The sequence below is a fragment of the Anser brachyrhynchus genome (assembly GCF_964034855.1).
Source record: "Anser brachyrhynchus genome assembly, chromosome: 5".
Taxonomy (NCBI): Eukaryota; Metazoa; Chordata; class Aves; order Anseriformes; family Anatidae; genus Anser; species Anser brachyrhynchus.
Genome location: NC_137699.1, coordinates 53,260,260 through 53,278,501, shown reverse-complemented (window position 1 = coordinate 53,278,501; position 18,242 = coordinate 53,260,260). Strand labels below are relative to the sequence as shown.

Genomic DNA, 18,242 nt, shown 5'->3' with positions numbered 1-18,242 from the left:
GGCAGGGCCTGCCTATAATGTAATTTTCCTTGTTCTGTCTCGGCAATAAAAACTTCTAATATGATTCCATTTAGCTGTAACATTGTCTGAGGTACGCCATTAGAACATTGCGGTGTGTTTAATCGCATTTGAACCCTAAACATCTGCTTGTTTTTGGAAATCATGGACAAAAATTAAAAGAAGACAAGAGGAAGATGTGAGGTTCAGAAGCACTAATGTTTGCTCACATGCCCCACTTTGGGTCTCAGTGCCTGGGCTGTGGCTGCTGGTGAAGCACGATCAGCATGCCACTTTCCTCTGGGTTTTGAAACTTAGCTCTCTTTTTGCAGTCTTTCTGAAGAGCAGGAATAGCTCTCTTGGAGCTGAGATAGGAGAGGATGTCATTAAAGCGCAGAATATAATTGAGGAGAAGGAGATTGAAAACCGGTGTCAGGACCAAGGTCTTGTGTCTTTTCAGATCCCTGGAGGAATCAAGGAGAAATTGTTTATCGCAATTTCATTGTTCCTCTTTGAGATTTCCAAACCAAAACCTATAAAAGAACAGACACCTGTCGTCCCCAGTTAGACTCTTTTCTTCTTGGATTCCGGAGTATTCCCATTATTATTAAGAAACGTTCATATTTTAAGCCTTATTTTGCCTCTGTGGAGGTGTGCCATTATCGGGAGTTCCCAGCGTGCGCCGTTACACTCTTATTAATTTTGTTCCTCCAAATACGTAGGAAGGATGGAGCATCGACCGCGGGGCTTTTCAGCATCTGTGCTGGACCACATCCCACGCAGCTAGACGCAGCCAGCACGGCCTCATTAGGCAGCGTGGCCTGATGGCAGTGCTGTCGTGCCTCGACGCGCAGCAGCTGCAGATGTTCTCCAGCCGCTGCACTTCAGGCCTCTGCTCCTCATTTTTTTGGTGTCAGATTAAAAAGGCTCTTTGGCAGCGTTTGTAGCCGTTGGATGTTCCTTCTGACACCAGTGCTGTTGCTTTGGTGATCCTCTTTGGGTTCTGGGCAGGGGCAGCGTGCTGGGGCTGCTTCTATCCAGTTTGTTTTCTTCTTTGGGTCTGAGGCTGCTACCAGGTCGTGCGTAATTCGTAGCAGGCAGAGAACTGGAAGATTTATCTCCTGTGCACAGCATGCTGCTGCAAGGGTCCTCTGACGTGAGAGACTGCAGGGTTCCTTCCCTCTTTTCTCAGCCCGTTAACGGTACAGCTGGACTGTGCACCTCCTCACAGACATCGGGCTTGAATTGCAAGCCCTGCCGGCTGGGGGGGTTCTGCGAGGGTCTCACACAGGAGTGTGCTTCTTTACTTGTGGTTGGGGCACCTACGCTGTAGGGCTGGCGGGCTGGGGAGGGGACTGGAGTGGGGATAATCAGCTCTTAGACACAGCCACCCGTAGGCTGGTGCTCTCCCCACTGGGCAGCCTTCTTTTGGCAGTGTCTCTGTGGATGAAACAGAAGGAGGTGTGCAGCGTAATTCTACCAAGGTGAGCCGCAATGAAGTTGTACAGTAGTTTTCTTTTTAAATAACAAATTCCTCGTATGGCTGGTGATTTAAATGAGCTAACTTCCAGTTTCATCTCTGCTGCTTTAAACCTGGAGCAACTCCAAAGCTGCTTGAGGCCACAGAGAATAAGAAACATTGCCTTTTGAAATGACTCAGCCTCTCATTAGGTGGTTCAGCTTCAGCAGAAGTAAACGAGAAAAACAGCCAAGATTGTATTTCTCGACAGCCTTATTATAAATATATGGCGTCCTTTTCCACGAGTTCTGAGCTGTCTTTTAGTGCCGTTCATTTAAACAATTATGTGACATCTCAGCCGCATGTTGGAGGATGAAGAGCGAACCGTCTCTGAGCTACTGAACTCTCTGAAAGCCTAGCGAGTGGAAAAACCCCAGACATCTCGTATATAGAGAGTGCGCGTCTGACAAAACCAAGCAGGGAGAAGAAATTGAGAGTGATGCATGCCCCAAAACGCTCTGTATCAGTTTTTGCCTCTATGGACAATTCCTGCTCTGTAGGATGTAACCAGATTAACCTTGCTATTGTTGTCCGTCAGGGTGCTGAGTCAGGCGTGTTCCCATGGCTGTGGAAGTGTCAGCTCTGAGGAACAGGAAGGGCATGGGGTGCTGCAGTGATGGAGGTCCTCAGGAGCTGAGGGAGAGTGCTGGGGTGCAACCGTGGTAGTTCTTACCCCGTTTTCCAAATGTGTCTGCTTTAGGCACGAGATATCTCTTCCATCTGTGTGATTTCAGCTACTGCCTTAATGCTGACTTCCTGAGATTCCCCCTCCATCCTGCCCTCCTGCCCTTCTTCCAGTCTCCTGTCTTGGTTCCCCCCTCCCCTGAATTTCATCTCAGCTGTTTTCCTGCTGGATAAAATGCACATCCTTTCTCTTCACCCTCCCTCCCTTCTCTCCCACTGCTGGCAGTTTTCCAGTTCAGCAACCTTGACCTTATCTCCAATTCCTTCCATTTCCTCCCCTTCAGCTAACACTATGGGTGAACTCTGCCCGTTTTCCTCTCCTCCGTCCTCCAAAGGCCGGCCGTGCATCCTGCTGGGTATGCTGTCATTTCTTCCCTTGCTCGCTCCAGCTCCCCTCTTTTCTGGCCTCCTTCACGTTTGCCTCAGTGCAGGAAGCTGATACGAGTTTGGCTAAAGCTTGTTTGTGAACCACACTGCAGTCAGTGGGAATGAAGCCCCTGAACACCTTTATGAAGTTATGTCTGGAGAGAGCATTCTCTAGGGGTGCGCTCGTACAATCTAAGTGTAATGATAAGTAAATATTAAGCTACCCTTAGTGGTGTACACTATTTCCTGGCCACACGTGGGTATTTTTACTTGATGCCCACAGCTGCAGAGAGCAGGGATATTGGTGAGATCCTTCCTTGCTCCCTTGCTTTCTTCTTGTGCCTGTTTGGCCTTTTGTGGTAGCAGTCTTCCATTTCAGCGGTGGGAAGGTCTCTGTGCCTTGCAGCACTGCACACCTGCCTTGTGTCTTTTTCTGTGTGCTCTCATGCAAGTCTCTTACGCGGTTATCTGCCATTGGTGACCATTGAACGCAGCCATATGCACTTCCATTTCAGTTTGCCGGCAGTTTTTTGGCTTCCAACCTAAAGAGGAAGGATCACGCCTGCTTTGGAAATGAAGTCAACTGGTACTGAGACTCTTAACAGCAAAGTTTGGGTCTACCTCCTTCGTTGCAGCCCCTATTCTTTAACATCACTTTTTTCTTCTTAAGTCAAATTCTCTACCCATATTCAGGTGGAGCTCAGCTGATTGCCCTCGCCACTTGAGAGGGCATCTCAGCCACGTGTACCCGCAGGGCACTGGCCCTTCGGGCGTTTCCGTGTGATCCCACATATCCAGGGATGTATGTGCTCGTGGGATTGCTTTCATCATGTCAGCACGGTAATCAGTGAAGTATGATCAAACTCTTTAGAAAGCGTTTCTCTCTAATCATTCTGGTTTCATTTGTATTCTGTAATAATTTTGAGAGCGATTATGAACACGGGAGTGCTTTGTAGCTTATTAGTTACGTCGCTTCTGCGAGGAGAAGCTGCTGCTGCCTGTCGTACAGGGGACCTTGTGTTCTGCTCTAGTTTTGTCAGAAAAATGTATTTAAAATGCTGTCAGCTGCAGGATTCCTTTTCCTTTCTGATTGCTCTCAGCTCAGAAGAGGTACTGGATGCTAGACCCCTGCTTGGTATTTTCTGTGTTACTTCTAACAGGGGCTGTGGGGGAAGATCTTTATCAATATGGTTCATGGCCACAAACTCCCAAATATTCTGCTTCCAGTTGTCATGATCTTGGTCATTTATGGGAAGGAAGGCAGCTTTCATGCTCAAGTCAGGGCACTTCTGCGTGTATTGATGCCTGTGACCTCTGTGGGAGGCTGACTCTGCATTTAGCTGCCCTGAGAGAAATTTGTAACCCTTTTGCAGTCTTAAGGCACAGCTGTAGACTGGCTGGGCTCAGTCCCTGGCACTCCCTCCCTCCCCAGCCTTTTCTGTGTAGCATTTTGGGGCTGGACGGGATGGCTGAGGCCGTGTCCCCCGGTGGCCATACATCTCCAGCGAGCTGTGACCCTCTGCCAGCAGGTGCCTGGCCCGTGAACGTCGCTTGGTCTCAGTGCTTCGTCAGCCCGTTAAACCTCCTTGGAGAGTTATTGTGGAGGTACCACGTCTCATGTTCCCTTCTCTGGGATGCCTGCCTCTCGGAAGGGAAGTATTGTGTCACCAGCAGCTCGGTTCAGGAAGGTCACTTGCTGGTAAACGGCTGTTGGTTTACGTGGGCTAAGCACAGACTGCTGGCTCAGGCTCGAAAGGCTCCGTGCCCTTCACGCTGCCCTTGTCTGTGGCCTAATGGATCGTCCCGTCCTTTTCTTTAAAGTAGGCACACGAACGCTTTCAGTAGCAAAAAGGCGCCCACACCGTGGAAGGTTTGGACGCACGAGATGTGACGAGATGGCCCTGCGTTGGTCCTCCATCCTGGCAGGGCTACTGCTGGCCTAGGAGGCGAGGAGGTGGGATGAGGCACAAAACGTGCTGTGTTCAAACCTGGAAACGATGGTAATGGAGTGCCTCGTATGTCGCATGCAAAAGCATTCCTGTGACGGTGCTACATACCGCTCTGCCATCCTAATTTGCTTTCACAGGCCCCAGTATAATCATTCTTTGTATTTCCTAAGGGATGCGAAGACTAAATGCGGGTTTGGTCAATGGTTTCATTGTGGATTTCTCCCGGCGCTACAAAGCAAATACAAAACTCTCGGGACAGGCAGGGTGCTTCTCATTGTGTCTCATATAATCCGAAAAAGGAAAGCCTTATCAAACGTGCTTACAGGGCTGTTTGGGCTGTAGAAATCTTTTGTAAAACGTAACTTTGGTATCTTTCCCAATGGGATCCTTCCTGCAGGAGAACTGGCCAGCATTTTGGAAAGAAACCCAGCCAACATTAGGCTTGGACATCTGCTTGTTTTAAGGTTGCCTTCACAATTTTCTCTGTAGCCGAAGATTGGTACTTGATGTCTATGTGAAAGCGTTGCCAAAAAAGCAATGATGTTATGCCAACTGTTTCTTTCATGTACGCAGCTTCTTAGAAATGACCGCTTTATGCTGGAAAATCATCTTGTTTGCATTGCTCCCTTGGCTACAAGGATGAGGACCCTTTGATCTTGTCCTTGCACACAGTTATCCTAAATGAGCAAAAAATGCTTCCTGAACTAATTTAGCTTTAAACCAGGGTGATCTCCTGCCTGAATACATCTAGTCTGAGTGACGGTAAGCTTAAATGGCATTAAATCAAATTACTTTTGAAGGAGGGGTAGTGGTGTTTTTTGTCTTTGCAGGTGGCTGAAGGGGACTGAATTTGAGAGAAGCTAGCGGGTATTTTCTTCCTTCCTGCTAAATAACACAAACAGAATTAAAGCATGTCTTCTCTTCTTATTTAAACAGGGACCAGCTCGCATGACATCTGATCTTGCATCTTCTCCTGCAGCAGGATATGTCCCCGTTGGTCAGAAACCAGAGGCTGTTGTGCATGCTATGAAGGTAAGGCTGCCTGCTGTGCAGTGCAACTAACTTGCAGAACTGGATTTTTGCTGTTCTCATGGAAATATGATGATTAGAAAGAGGAAGTTAGTGCTGAGGCACATTATCGGTAATCAGCACCTGTGTCATGATGAACAGTCATTGCTTCAAATGGAGTTAAGCAAGATCACACATGACTTTTTGGGTGGGAGACCTTCAACAGAAGCTGTTACAGCTGAAGGTGTTGGTCATCCTTCCTGGTCATCATTCTTGCGTGGACTGTGTCTCAGGGGTGACAGTGATGACAGAAGGGCTGTTTTTAAAAGAGACGCAAAAACTCAACTCCTACATATTTTTTGTTATTGAAAATCTTGCAGCAGTCTTCAGAGGAGAAGGACTTTATTTAAGTAAACACACAGCAAACCATGGCATCATACCCATGTAGATATCTGCATCATCAATGTGTATTAAAGTCATGACCTTCACCATCAAAAAACACAGGACCCTGCTAGCTGGGGTAAAGGAGAAGACTTGCACTGTTTTTTCACAGCAGTTCTCAAGTCCTAGAGAGCATCCATTAGCAGGAAAAAATGTAATAGCTTGCTGTTGTATGGTTGATTAGTTAAGGAAGTCCAGGTTATCTAAGAGACACAGGAACACAAATCCTTTGAACGGTGCCATAGAGACACCTTTCTAAGGTTAGGTTGGACTATACTGATTTGTAAGTATAGATGGATTTGTTAAAGCCGAAAATAAATGTACAAGGTTACAGAGATTTTGCCAAATCAAAGCAGGATTCACAGGAAACCCTAGAGATTCCCGGATGGCTGGTCTGGAGCTCGGAGCCCCATGGCCACAGCCAGAAAAAAACGTCCAGCCGTGTCACTGCTTCACCAGCACCAGCTTAGGTTGGCCTAGACCCAGAGCCTGGTGCTAACAAAGCACTTCTCTTTGCACCCGATAGCAAAATAAATGCCACAGATGTTGCTCTTAGCTGTAATCTACAGGTTCCATGATTTTTCTAGTTTTAATTTTTTTCAGCTTACGTTTTTGCACCTGTCTCTTGGCTCCAGGACAGATGTGTCAGGTGGCAGTGGTAAAGCCAACAAGTGTCAGGAGAAGCAGTGGTGCAGCTGGCAGGAGGTTGGTTCCACTGGGCAGCTGCGAGATCCCCTGAGCATATTAAGTTTCAGAAACACTGGATGACAGTGTTCCTCAAGTAGTTCATCTTCTGTGCATTTATGGTGTGTGAGGAATTATGAAAGAAAAGTTAAGTTTGGTTTGATTTGGATCAAACTTTACTTTAAATTATGAAAGGTCCTTCAAGCTGAAAATCTCGATTTTTTCAGCTTATGTAAGCTTTTGTAAACCCCAATCATATATCTCTTTGGATCCTTAGAGAAGGGTGTCTAGCACCATCAAGGATTAAAAATATACCCTTGGTACAGTTTTTACTGCTTCCCAGAGGAGCCCTGGGTATATGAGTGGCAGATCAGTTTCCTACATATATTTTTCCTGTGTTTGCCCAGTAAGTTTCTTCTTTGCTTGTTGTGAATGGTTCGGTGCTGTCAGAAAGTTGTGCTCCATCCCGGACTATGCTGTACATCACTTTTGGGTGAAATTACTGCTGTATGAATATGCATAAGTATCTGCTAAACTGACACCTTGCAGAACATTGCAAACGCACGGGACACCTTCATTTCTCCTACACTTCGTACTGCCTTTACTTCTTGCTCGTCACTAATCCAGTTTCTCTGGCATTTGCTCTAATCATCCAAGCCACCAACGCACTCCAGACTACTGTTCTTGTTTTTAAATGAATGTGACTTCCCAGACTGGGGTTCCTACCTTTCTGCTCCTGCTTTTCATTGTATTTGGGGAGGGAGAATATTAAGCAGAGATGATAATTTTTTTAAGTCGAAAGATCAAATAGTTATAAATTGGTTATGAACACATTCTGGGGGGAAATTAAGTTTCTGTCTGCTAAGGCGTTATGGGACCAAATTTCCAAGTAAGGGCAAGAAACATAAATGGTTTTAAGAAGTGGTTTGATAAGCTTGTGGAAAGGATTGTGAAGTTATCAAGGAAGATTCTCAGAAACTGGAAATTGCATTTGGGATGTGTGGCACGAGGATGCATACAAAGGGGTTGGAAGGAAGTTGGATGCTTGGTTGTTTGCCCATATTATTATTGCTAATTCTCTTCTTCAGAGCTTTGTTGATCACCAGGAAGGGCTGCAAGAAGCTCTCCTCTGAGATTTTGTAATTTGGCTGGTGGGGCATGTTTGTCTTTCTTCAAAACACTGGAAACTGCCTCAGCTGGGGACAGGAAGCAGGTGGCACAGCAGTCACATCTCTCAGGGCACAACTGATCTCGTGTGATGTGTCCCGCTCACGGGCTTAGGGTTAAAAACATTCTCAGATTTGAAGTGAGGAGGAAATCTTCCCGTAAGTCAGTGTGGCAGCAAGGGTCGAGGAGGTTTTAATTTTCCATCCTGTGGCCCGTTTCCAAGGATCAGGTGGAAATGGAAAGGGCGGAGGAAACTGGTTCTGGTCTCAACCTCTCCTCCCCCCGCTTCATGTGACACAATAAAACTGTGGCTCTTGGTCTCCAGCCACAGATCTTAAACTGGGTGGAAGATAACGTGTTTTGGCCATGGCATGCTGCAGCAGATGGAGCAGGTCTTATTTGCACCCTGCAGAACCGGGCAGCTTTTTCCGTGCCAGCCCCTGCATGTAGACAAGGGGATGCAGCTACCGGCCTAGCCCCTCGCCGTGGTACAGCTCATGACCTTCCCTTGAGGAGGAGAAGAGAGTAGCTACAAAGGAGACTTTGCACTTTGCCTGTCTGCCATTGAATGTTAGAAAAAGCTGTACTCAGTCCTGTAATGTCCCCTAGGCTTCTCGCTTGGCTTTTTCCTGCAGCTGAACGCTATGTGGATGAAGCGTTGCCCTTGATTTAGCATAAGTAAGTTCTTCCCTGAGCACGTTTAGGGGTTTTCTTTATTTTTGCTTCTGAAATAGTTTTTGCTTATTTGCACCTACTAAATAAGGAGCAAAATGACAGGTTGGCACTCCTAACAGCTGTTTTTGCTAACGAGAATAAAAGGTACATATGCTACATCTCAGTATCTCGCTGAACATCAAAGCACTTTTCTTAGGAATTGAGCAAACCTGCTAAAGACGTGGGGAGATGAGGAGGAGACAAATATGAGAAAACAACATTTAGCCTATAATCCAACTCCTCCAGCAGCAGCATCTCTCTGATGGGCACAGAGCCATCAGGCAGACAGTCAGTTGCTCCCACTGATGCTGAGTAAGGCAAGATTTGGCCCAGACAAAACTTGGGGAGAGTCCTAGTGGGGCATACAGACGGTTCCTTTGCCAAAGCACGACTGTGCACACTGTTCCCCAGTGCCCTGTCCATTTGACTTACAAATCACTAAAGTCAGGGAGGCTTGTACCCTTTGGAAAACATTCCTTAATCAGAGTGCTTCCTCATACAGGAGTGCTTACCTCAACTTCCAAAGCCCCTTTCAAAGCCTTATTGCCGTCACCCAGCCTGGTGGTGTTTGTTTGTGTTTTAAAGATGCTTCGTGTGGGGGCAGAAGGGTAAGGCAGAAGGGCGGTGGATGTGATGGTCTGGGTGACTTTGAGGTGACACCGTCTTGGTCGCAGATGTCAGTGCAGTCAGGAAGGAGAGCTAAATATACCCGAGGTGTCCCTCGCAGCTTACATAGCAGCGCGGAGGCAGCGAGACGAGTCAGCGTGCCCATCTGTAGCGAGGCGCAGCTCGTCCGCAGCAGCACCTTGGTGACGGGGAGGTTGGCTTCAGGAGGTGGTGAACGTGGACTTCAGGAGGTGGAGTCCTCAGGCAGAAAAGCGGCATGAGGAGCCAGGGAGCATCGCCTGTCCCTGCCCCAGCCCCCTGCGTGGGAGTCTTACCTGCGCTGGAAGGCACCCAGGGAGACAACGTAGTGCTGGGGTGTCTGCAGAGGGCCAAGAGCTGTCACCGAAGCTTAGTGAAGAGCAAAAAGAAGGGGATGGCCTGAGCCTTTCTACACTCCTCTGTTTTTCTGTAGGCTCCTGGAGTAGGATATGGCAGAAATCAGAGGAGGATATAATCCAGTTTCTTAGATGCAAATTGAATCCTCAGTCTTTGAATTGTGGCTGGTGCCTTTAGCTGAACCACAGATGATTCACGGCCCGGCTGCGGTCCCCAGCCGTGTAACTTGATGAACATTGACTCGGTCCTTCCTAATTAGCTGAGGAGGTGCCCGGCAGGACTTGAAAATGGATCGGGTTGGGTCAGCACTCACAGCTCTGGTCCTTCTTCCAGAGGGGATTGTACTGGCAGCACACTGTTCTCCAGCAGACCTTCCAGGGATAGGCTGGGTTTTAACCCTGAATCCCTGTTTCCCATACCCAAGATGCTGACACAGAATGGGCACATCTGTTGTGAGAGATGGTTTCAAGGTTAAAAGAGACATTTCCACTGGAAGAAATGGGCCGCACCGCCCCTTCACACCTCACGGGCAAGGGAATGCAGTTTTATTTTAAGTGGAAGTCATGGAAAACCAGTTTATTGTTGTCCTCTGAGAGTCCTGCACCTGCGAGATGGATGGCTGGTGGAAGCAGGCGCCGGAGCCGATGCGATCTTTAAGTGAGGTGAGCCACGGCTGTCCTTGACACTTGCCCTGCAGACACGGGCAGTGCTCAGCTGCCAGACAGCCACCGGTGGCGTGCCGCGCCGGGAGCTGCTGGTGCAGGCGGCTGCTGCTGCGGCCCGGCGTCAGAGGCACACCGACTCCAGACGAGCAAGTTCGATGTGCCAGTTCAGCTGGATCAATAATTAATTCCCTCCTCTTTAGCAAAAAAATAGATGTTGTCTCTGTCAGCACATACATGCTTTTTGCATCTCTCTTGCCCTTCCTCTCCCCTTAAAAAGGACGTGGCTGTTTCGTGTTTGCGAGAGGATTGGTCCCAGATCTGTTGGTAAAAGGAGCCGGTTCATTTTGGAAATAGGTTAAGGGCCTGAGGAGAATGACCTATTTTTGTACATAACGCAGTCGGAGTGCAGCAGGATTGCTGTGCTGAGCCAGACCAGGGGATAATCTGCTCTTGGATCCCATTTCATGGAGCAGCCAGCGCTCAGCAAAGAGCGAAGCCCGTCCTCACTCCGTAGGTCCCTGGGAGGCTCACGAGCACAAACACTCCTGCTGCAGAGCTTCGTGTGGGGCTGTATCACTGTGAGAAGGGACCGTGAGCTGTTGGGTGGTGGCACTGGGTGATCTGGGGATCTTTACCCCCACACACGGTGACGGCCATGTTCCTCCTCAGTGGCAGAGCCCTGGGGGAGCTATGTAGGTCAGCAAGGCCTGGCTGCGCTCCTGCTCCGTGACAGGCCTGGCTGATGCGGCACCTTGCCTGGAGAGGCTGCCTGAACACAGGCAGAGGCTCCAGGGTGCACGAGGGGTGTTCCTGTGGCTCGGTGCGAGTCCAGCTGGAAGCTGAGGCTGCTTTTCATCCCGGCCAGCCTTGTCTCTCTAAATAACCCCCTCATGGCCTGGAGGGTGCACGCAGGGCCTTCCTCCGCCGCCTCCTGTGTCTGACCAGTCACGCCTGGCCTGGGGAACGCGCCTCCGAGCATTATATAAAACACAGAGGTTAAATACCAGTTAGTTTTCCTGAAAAGAAACAGCACCATTTCCAAACATTGTCAACTCAAAATCTAGTTTAAGAAAATAAGTCACAAGCGGGATGTTTCCACTGTGGTTTTTTTTTTAATTCAGTGTCCTGGGCTTCTTTCCCGGTGGATTTACACATCTTCCTGAGGGAAACGTGGCCCCAGCGGCCAGGCCAGGTGGAGTCCGCAGGGCCCACAGACATCAGCCCTGGGCTTGTCAGGCCTGGGGTGGCCTTGCTGGGGCTGTAACAAGGAAACCTGCTTCTTCCCAGGTCCAGGAGCGCTCTCCTGGGGGGCCTGGCATGGCCTTGCAAGCCACGGAGCCTCCTCGTGTGCTGTGGCTGCTGCCATCTGTGTTGGCTTTTAAATGTCGTGGCCCCAAGCTCTTTGCAAGCATCCTGTGCCTTGGGCTGTGTGGATCAACCCTGGGTGCCCCACAAAGCCGGCTGAGTGCCTTCAAGGGCTCCCTGCGGAGCTGCAGAGGCAGTGAGCTCTGGTGGTTGCCTTTCAGCAACGCGTTGGAGGATCTCAGAACCTCCCCCACCCACTCTTCCAGGCTGCTGCTGTGCTTTAGCAGCCACATTTCCTGTTTTTGCAGTGCTTTCCTCTTGTTACTATTGTGGGAAGAACCCCCCAGTCACAAGCAGGATGGAAAGGAAAGCTGGTGTCTCACTCCTCCAGAGGCTCCCTGGGGCAGGGTGCTGCAGGCACCTACATGCTCCAGGTGCCTTTGTGGGCATATCCCGTGTTCCTCAGCATTTGTGCCAGCTGAAATGTTTAACAGCCAGCAGGTTTTATCCTACGGCTGTGGTTACAGTCCTGGGTGTGGGGACACGTGCAGGGATGCACTGGCATCCAGCCTCTTGTTGGGAAAGGTGCCTGCAGAGGATGGCAGTTAGCACGCAGGGATGCTGGTTTTCCCCCATTTCCATCCCCTTTGCATCCTGGCTGGATCCAGCCCTCAGAGGCACTGGGTGAGAGCTGGGCATCGGATCGGGATCTCTGGGTACGGGGTCTCTGTGATAGCAGTCCGGCTCCTGCTCACGGTCACCAGGGTCTCTGAGGGACTGAGAAATTAAATGGGTTAAACGCAATTTTCAGCCAAAGGTGAGTGAAAAGGGCTGTGTTTAAGACCTGAAAGTTCATGGCTGATTGGAGACCACACACATTAGCTGCTCAGTGGGCAATACTCTGTTTTCCAGTGGTACAGATTTCCATTTTCCTCTTCCCCAGGTGGCTAACCCTGTTAGACCTAAAACCCGTGGGCTGCCCCCAGTTGCCCCATGACTGAAATTAATGGAAGGGAGTGGAGAAGCCTGCATGAGCAAGGGTGTTGGACCAGGTGACCTCCAGAGGTCCCTTCAGCCTAAACCATTCTGTGACGCTGTGAAGTTGCTGAGCGCACTGTTAGTTATTTGAGAAGCATAATGCTTTTGTAATACTGTTTTTTTATAGGTCCTTGAGGTCCACGAAAATTTGGACAGGCAAATGCAGGACAACTACGAAGAGGACCTGAGTGAAAAGGAGAAGGCGATTGTCCGTGAAATGTGCAATGTAATAATGCCTCTCAGTAATTCTAGCACTGTCTTTTGTGTTCTTTTGTTGTAAGTAGCGGGGAGCACTGGTCTGCATGCAAGCCCTGTTTGATACGAGATCCGCAGGCACAAGGAGAGGGTCGAGGCTCTGCTGACTGCTGCTTTCAGTGTCAGTAACCTGAACGCCCCATTCATGGCACCAGGCAGCCTTTGTTCAGCAGATGCTTCCCACTCTGCTGCCTTGAAGGGTGCAGGGTGGCTTTCCAGCTAACCACGAGCCCTGCAAAGGGCTCTCCCTGCCTAGGCGAGTCCTGCTTGCAGCTCACTCCAACTGTGCCCACAGGGACTCGGTTTGCTGCCGTGTTTACAGCCATGCAGCTTGAATGGGTTTGAGCCTAAACCATGAGGTATGACATCAGAGGGGGGAGCCTTCTTGTTTGAAGCCACTGAGCAGCATTAGGATGTGCGGGGTTCTTTTAGCACCCCTAACAGGTTTGGCAACCGCACTGCAAACTGAGCTCACCACATGCTGTACAGTGAGCGTTCGTACCAAAAGGCTGCTTTGCAGCATTTGCTGCTGTGCCGCTACCTCCGGCTTCAAACCGCCCTGGCCGTGTTTTGGCTTTGAACAAAGAGTTTGGGATTTCGGCGAGAACAGGGCTTGCGTGCAGACGGGGATTTGCTGTTTGACAGTAACAGCAGTTCTCACAGCAGGGAGGAGGATGCTCATGGAGCACTCTCTTTTAGAAGTCCGCACTGGAGGTCAGCCCAAGTGGCACCGTTTTGTGCCTCACAGCAGCAGAGAGGAGCCTAATCTTCCTTTTAAATTCTGAAATTGCTTGCAATGGGGTCTTAAAAAACTACTGTTTTATATGGTAAGTGCTACAGCATTCAGTATGGAAGGTTCTGCTGCTGTGTGTTGGTGACTGCATCTTTATGGATACAATGGGAAGCAGAAAGAACAAAGACAGCACTTTCCTGCATGCAAACAGCAGGAAAAATCTTAAAGGGAAAAGAAAAAAAATGTCCTAAACCCTGAAAAGGGGGTGCAAAGAACACAAGTGCATCTTACAGAGCTATATCCCTGCAAGAATCCTTGGCAAGGGCTGAGGCACTTCACTTGGGCTGCAGGATCCCTGTAAGCACAGCCAAGCACGGAGTAAATGGGGTCTGCTTTGGGGGATGTTTTGTCTACGTAACGCCACATCTCCTTGTAGCCGTGCAGGGGGAAAAGTAGAACACTCTAACTTCATGCTCCCAAATGGGCCAATTTATGGTTGCCTGTCATCAGCTGTTTTTTTCTTTAAATATTGTTTTTGTGTAGGCTCAAGGCAGCTATAAAGGGCTTTGCAGTTTCTTATTTTTTAGAAATAGCCTCACTTACCCCCGTGGCCCTAGAGTGATAAAATGTATGTTTTTAGAAAGTCATACATGTGTAATTTTAACTATTATCTTTTTTATTATCTTTTCTGCTCACGGTAACATCATTTCTGGAAGCATGACAGGGTTGACCTAACATTGAACTTAACTTCTGAACCTAGTGTATTTGTTTTATACTATTACCCCAGGCAGAAATGGTTCTAATTTCAAGAGAGGCTAATTAGAAAAATGCATCAATGCCTTTCCTATCGACATTGGTGCGTAGGTGCCATCCTGTGGCCCTGCCGAGAATTACAGCCCGGCTCTGGGAAATCCCTGATACTGACTTGGAGCCAAATTCTGCAATTTATAAGCCTTTGGTTTTTAATTCTTGCCTTTCTGACCCCGCCCTTGTGTGTTTTCTTACAGGTTGTCTGGCGAAAGCTGGGTGATGCTGCGAGCTCCAAACCCTCCATCAGGCAACATCTTTCGGGAAACCAGTTCAAGGGGCCCTTGTAGGAATACAGTCCCGTAGGCTGTGATGCTGTGAAGACTAAAAAGAGGCAGAGCTCACGGTTTCTGCCTGCCTGTTCTTTGGGAGTTGGGGTTGAGTTTCTTCAGGGTTTCCTTTTTTTTTTTTTGGCTTTTTTGTAACTGTCAATAGTGTAAATACGGCAGCTAACAGCCTGATGTCCAGGCTGTGGTGCTCTGGAACTAATGTTCAAGGGGTAACCACCCAGTAACGCCAGACTTGCATCATTTGTATTGTAGTTCAAACCCGCTTTGTCGTATGGTCTGTTTGTAGAGTTAACTAACTTGAGAGCATTTCTGAGAGGAACAAGAGGAACCCTTAACCCGTGCAAAAGCCACAGTTTTTAGCACTCCTGTCCACCTGCTTTTCAATGATTCACAGCTAGGTTAGTGGCTCCAGGCAGCACCTTTCTGGAACCTTCCAAGGAAAAAGCAATTTGAATTTGCCACCTTACAGGCTGCCAGGCTCCTGAACTGCTAACACTTTATTTTATTTTTGGAGGTCTTTATTGCAAAGAACGAAATAGAACTGTTTTCACCAGGCGCTGTGTAAAATACCGAGTGGTGAGTTAAAACACCGGCACCGCTCTGTCCTCACACACGCATACGGAAAAGCTTGAGACACTGAGTGAGCTGTTAATGAACTATTTTTTTTCATGAACAAATGACACAAGCTTTCTGCAGATGTAATGTGAATGAACTGAAGTCACTTAGCCACACACCAGTATTCCCTACAAAAATGGCAACACTTTCCCTGTAAAGCTTTTACTACTAAATAATTCAGCAGAAACTGCCGTCCTAACAGTGCTTATGACTTTCACAGTATCTTCGAGAGCAGCTTGTCTTTCACATATGGAAGATTTGGGTATTTTTTATGTTTGTGCTGGATCCCTCACCTACATTGGTTACTGTCTGAGGTAACCAAACAACAACCTTGCAGAGCTGAATAAAACTCAATAAACACAGGCTGTCAGTTGAGACTACTTCCTGCCATTCAAGCTTTATTTCTGTTAATGAACCAAAACAAGTGGGTTTTTCCTTCTTCAAACGGTTGTATATAAAACAATGGGACATATTTTGCTATTGTGGAGTAGCTGCTTGTATAGTTGTAAGAATTTGACCTCCCCCCTTCTTTTCCAAGTTGTCACAGCAGCTGTCCCCGTGTTCCATTCAATGTTCTTTCCCATCTTTCCCATTAGTCCAAGGAAGCTGAACTTGGTTATTAAAGTCATTGCTGTAAAATAATGTTAAAGACGGATATGTGTAAAGATCAAAGCCTCCTCTTCAAATGTTGCATCAATTTTAGTGATTAGCTGGAAGATTTAATGACCTCAAACACCATCACTTTGTTTTTGTTCTTCTAAGACTCAGTCACAGCCACAGCTGAATTAGCTGGATAACTTCTTCTTAATTTGTTCTACCAGCTGAGTTCTTGACTTGTCTTATCATATTAATAAGGAGCACTGATACGATACCAAGAGGCCTGTGCTGCAAGATATGAATGAAATAGAGAATTGTTCCCATGGTATACAGTGTAATTAGCTGTGTGGGTAAAGAATTTGCAGTGTCAGAGCCTTTAATCTGTAACCAACAAAAAATAGAGCCGGAATACAACCAAAATACATACCAGCCAGTAAGAACCATTTCATTATTCAGTACAGACATTAAAATAAAAAACAACAACAACAAAATCAAGAACCTCCTCCAGAACACAGACACACACTCACCCAGTAGTTTCTCTCTCACTGTTGTTCAGTCAGCAAGTACCGAGCTAGCTAATTCTAGCTTTAGTATTCTATTTATAGCCAGTGTAGTCTGGAAAAATCTATTCTGGACAATGACTCTCCTTTAACATATGGTATCTTCAGACGCATCCCGATTTCCTCCTCTTTGTTTTTGTTTTGACCTCCAGTTTCTAGTCACCAGTCATTGTTTTGTCCTCCTGTACAATTTATACCTTAGGCATCACTCTTCCTTAACGTGTAACACGGGGTTACTTTTGCCTGTATTTGCTTGAAAGCCCATTTTAATTTTCTTGGTATCTAATCTCTGGATTAAGCAGAGAATTCAATCATTTTGGGAACAAGGTTAATTTACGTCAGTGAATTTTAACTAAAGCAACACAAACATGCCAGCACTTTTAGGGAGTTAATCGTGATGATGATGTGCTTGCTATTTTAGGAGTATATTAGACTAGCAAGTCCTCTCAACGAGACAAGAGCTATGCTAATCAGATTACGAGCCTTGCCAGCTATGTAATTCTTGTTCCTATATTCCCTGTATCAAATTTCTCTCAAAATCTCTTCAATGACTTTAAGCAAAGCTTTTATTCCACCTGCAGAGCACATGCACAAAGGACAGCACCGTAATTGAGGTCCATTAGTGCTGCAGAGCCTAGAGCCAGTTCACAGGGTAGCCAGTGGTTCAGTTGAACAGCGTCTTCGGGTGAAGATTGGCTTTTTGATGATTCTGCTTGGCAGCACAGATCTTCAGTGCGAGATGTGCATTGTTGGTTTTGCAGAAGAACATGACAGTGCTGCGTGTTGGGGTGTTACTGTTTGGGGTCTTTTTTGGCTTGCTACTCTTCATACTTAGCTCCCTTTGAGCTCTGAAGTGTCTTCCCGGATTAAAATGACGCTCAATGACTTTACAGGATGACTTGGGTGCTAAACGTTCAGTTGGCTAAAAAGATGTTTTATGTGCATATTTACATTCGCTTACCCACGCACTGAGTCTTCAGTGAAAACTACCTGAGGAGCTTTGTACGTTAGGTTGGCGGGGAGAATCCCTGGCAAGAGCAGCCATTGAATTGATCTATTTGGGGCAAGTCCGAGGGCATTTCCTCAAGAGTGAAGCCCTGGGTTCTGTGATCCTCTGGCAGAGAAAGCATCCACTGATCACAAACGGACTTGGCTCGCTTAAGGGAAGTAAAATCACACGCTTGGCTTTTGTTGGAGGGACGGATGTGAACGGCGTTTCCGTGAGTTTCTGAAATGCTGTGGTGGAACCAGCTGCAGCTGGCTCCTCGCACCTTGGTGAGACTGCTGAGCACAACCTTGTCTGAGAATGGCACATTTTTATCCAAATATTAGATATTAAAATAAACCAGTGTTAAAGTGACCTTTTATCTTTTTAGAAACTGTGGGGGAAGAGTACTACTGATCTTTTTCAAACGAAGTGCATGACTGTAAAGTGATAAAATTGTATATTTTTCATAATGTGGGGAAAGTCTATTTGTGCTGCTTTAGAAATCAGTTTAAAGTTTGATTTCTGTTAAACCTGTGATCTTACAGCCCTGCTATATTTTCTGTATATGATTTACAAAGAACTGGAAAAGTTAGCACCTGCTGTTGTGTACATAGCAAAATTCTTTAGACCTTAGCACGCGTTTTTACCTATTATTGAACCACTCTGGCTTTTTTGGGGAGCGAAAGTATTAGTACAAATTTTTTTGATAATGTGTGTAAAACATTCATTTGAAATATTTTAGTAAAAATGAAGTAAGAGATTGATTGTGATAGTGTATACTTCTAGTTGAATAAAATAAAATACCTTCTTTTTAAATAAACCGATGAGTAAGGCTTGGGAGACAACTGCTGAAATATC

At 47.2% G+C, this 18,242-nt stretch overlaps 1 protein-coding gene across 3 annotated transcripts in view; it reads left to right on the top strand.

Annotated features, from left to right (window-relative positions):
• The window catches only part of CCDC85C (coiled-coil domain containing 85C), a 107,054-nt gene extending 88,850 nt beyond the window's left edge, over nt 1-18,204 (top strand). For all 3 annotated transcript variants that reach the window (XM_080593586.1, XM_080593584.1, XM_080593585.1), the window contains 3 exons: nt 5,452-5,547; nt 12,667-12,765; nt 14,535-18,204. In XM_080593586.1, the coding sequence (XP_080449712.1) occupies nt 5,452-5,547; nt 12,667-12,765; nt 14,535-14,624 (285 nt within the window). In that variant the 3' untranslated portion in view covers nt 14,625-18,204. The remainder of the gene's footprint in view (nt 1-5,451; nt 5,548-12,666; nt 12,766-14,534) is intronic.
• The last annotated feature ends 38 nt before the right edge of the window (nt 18,205-18,242 follow it).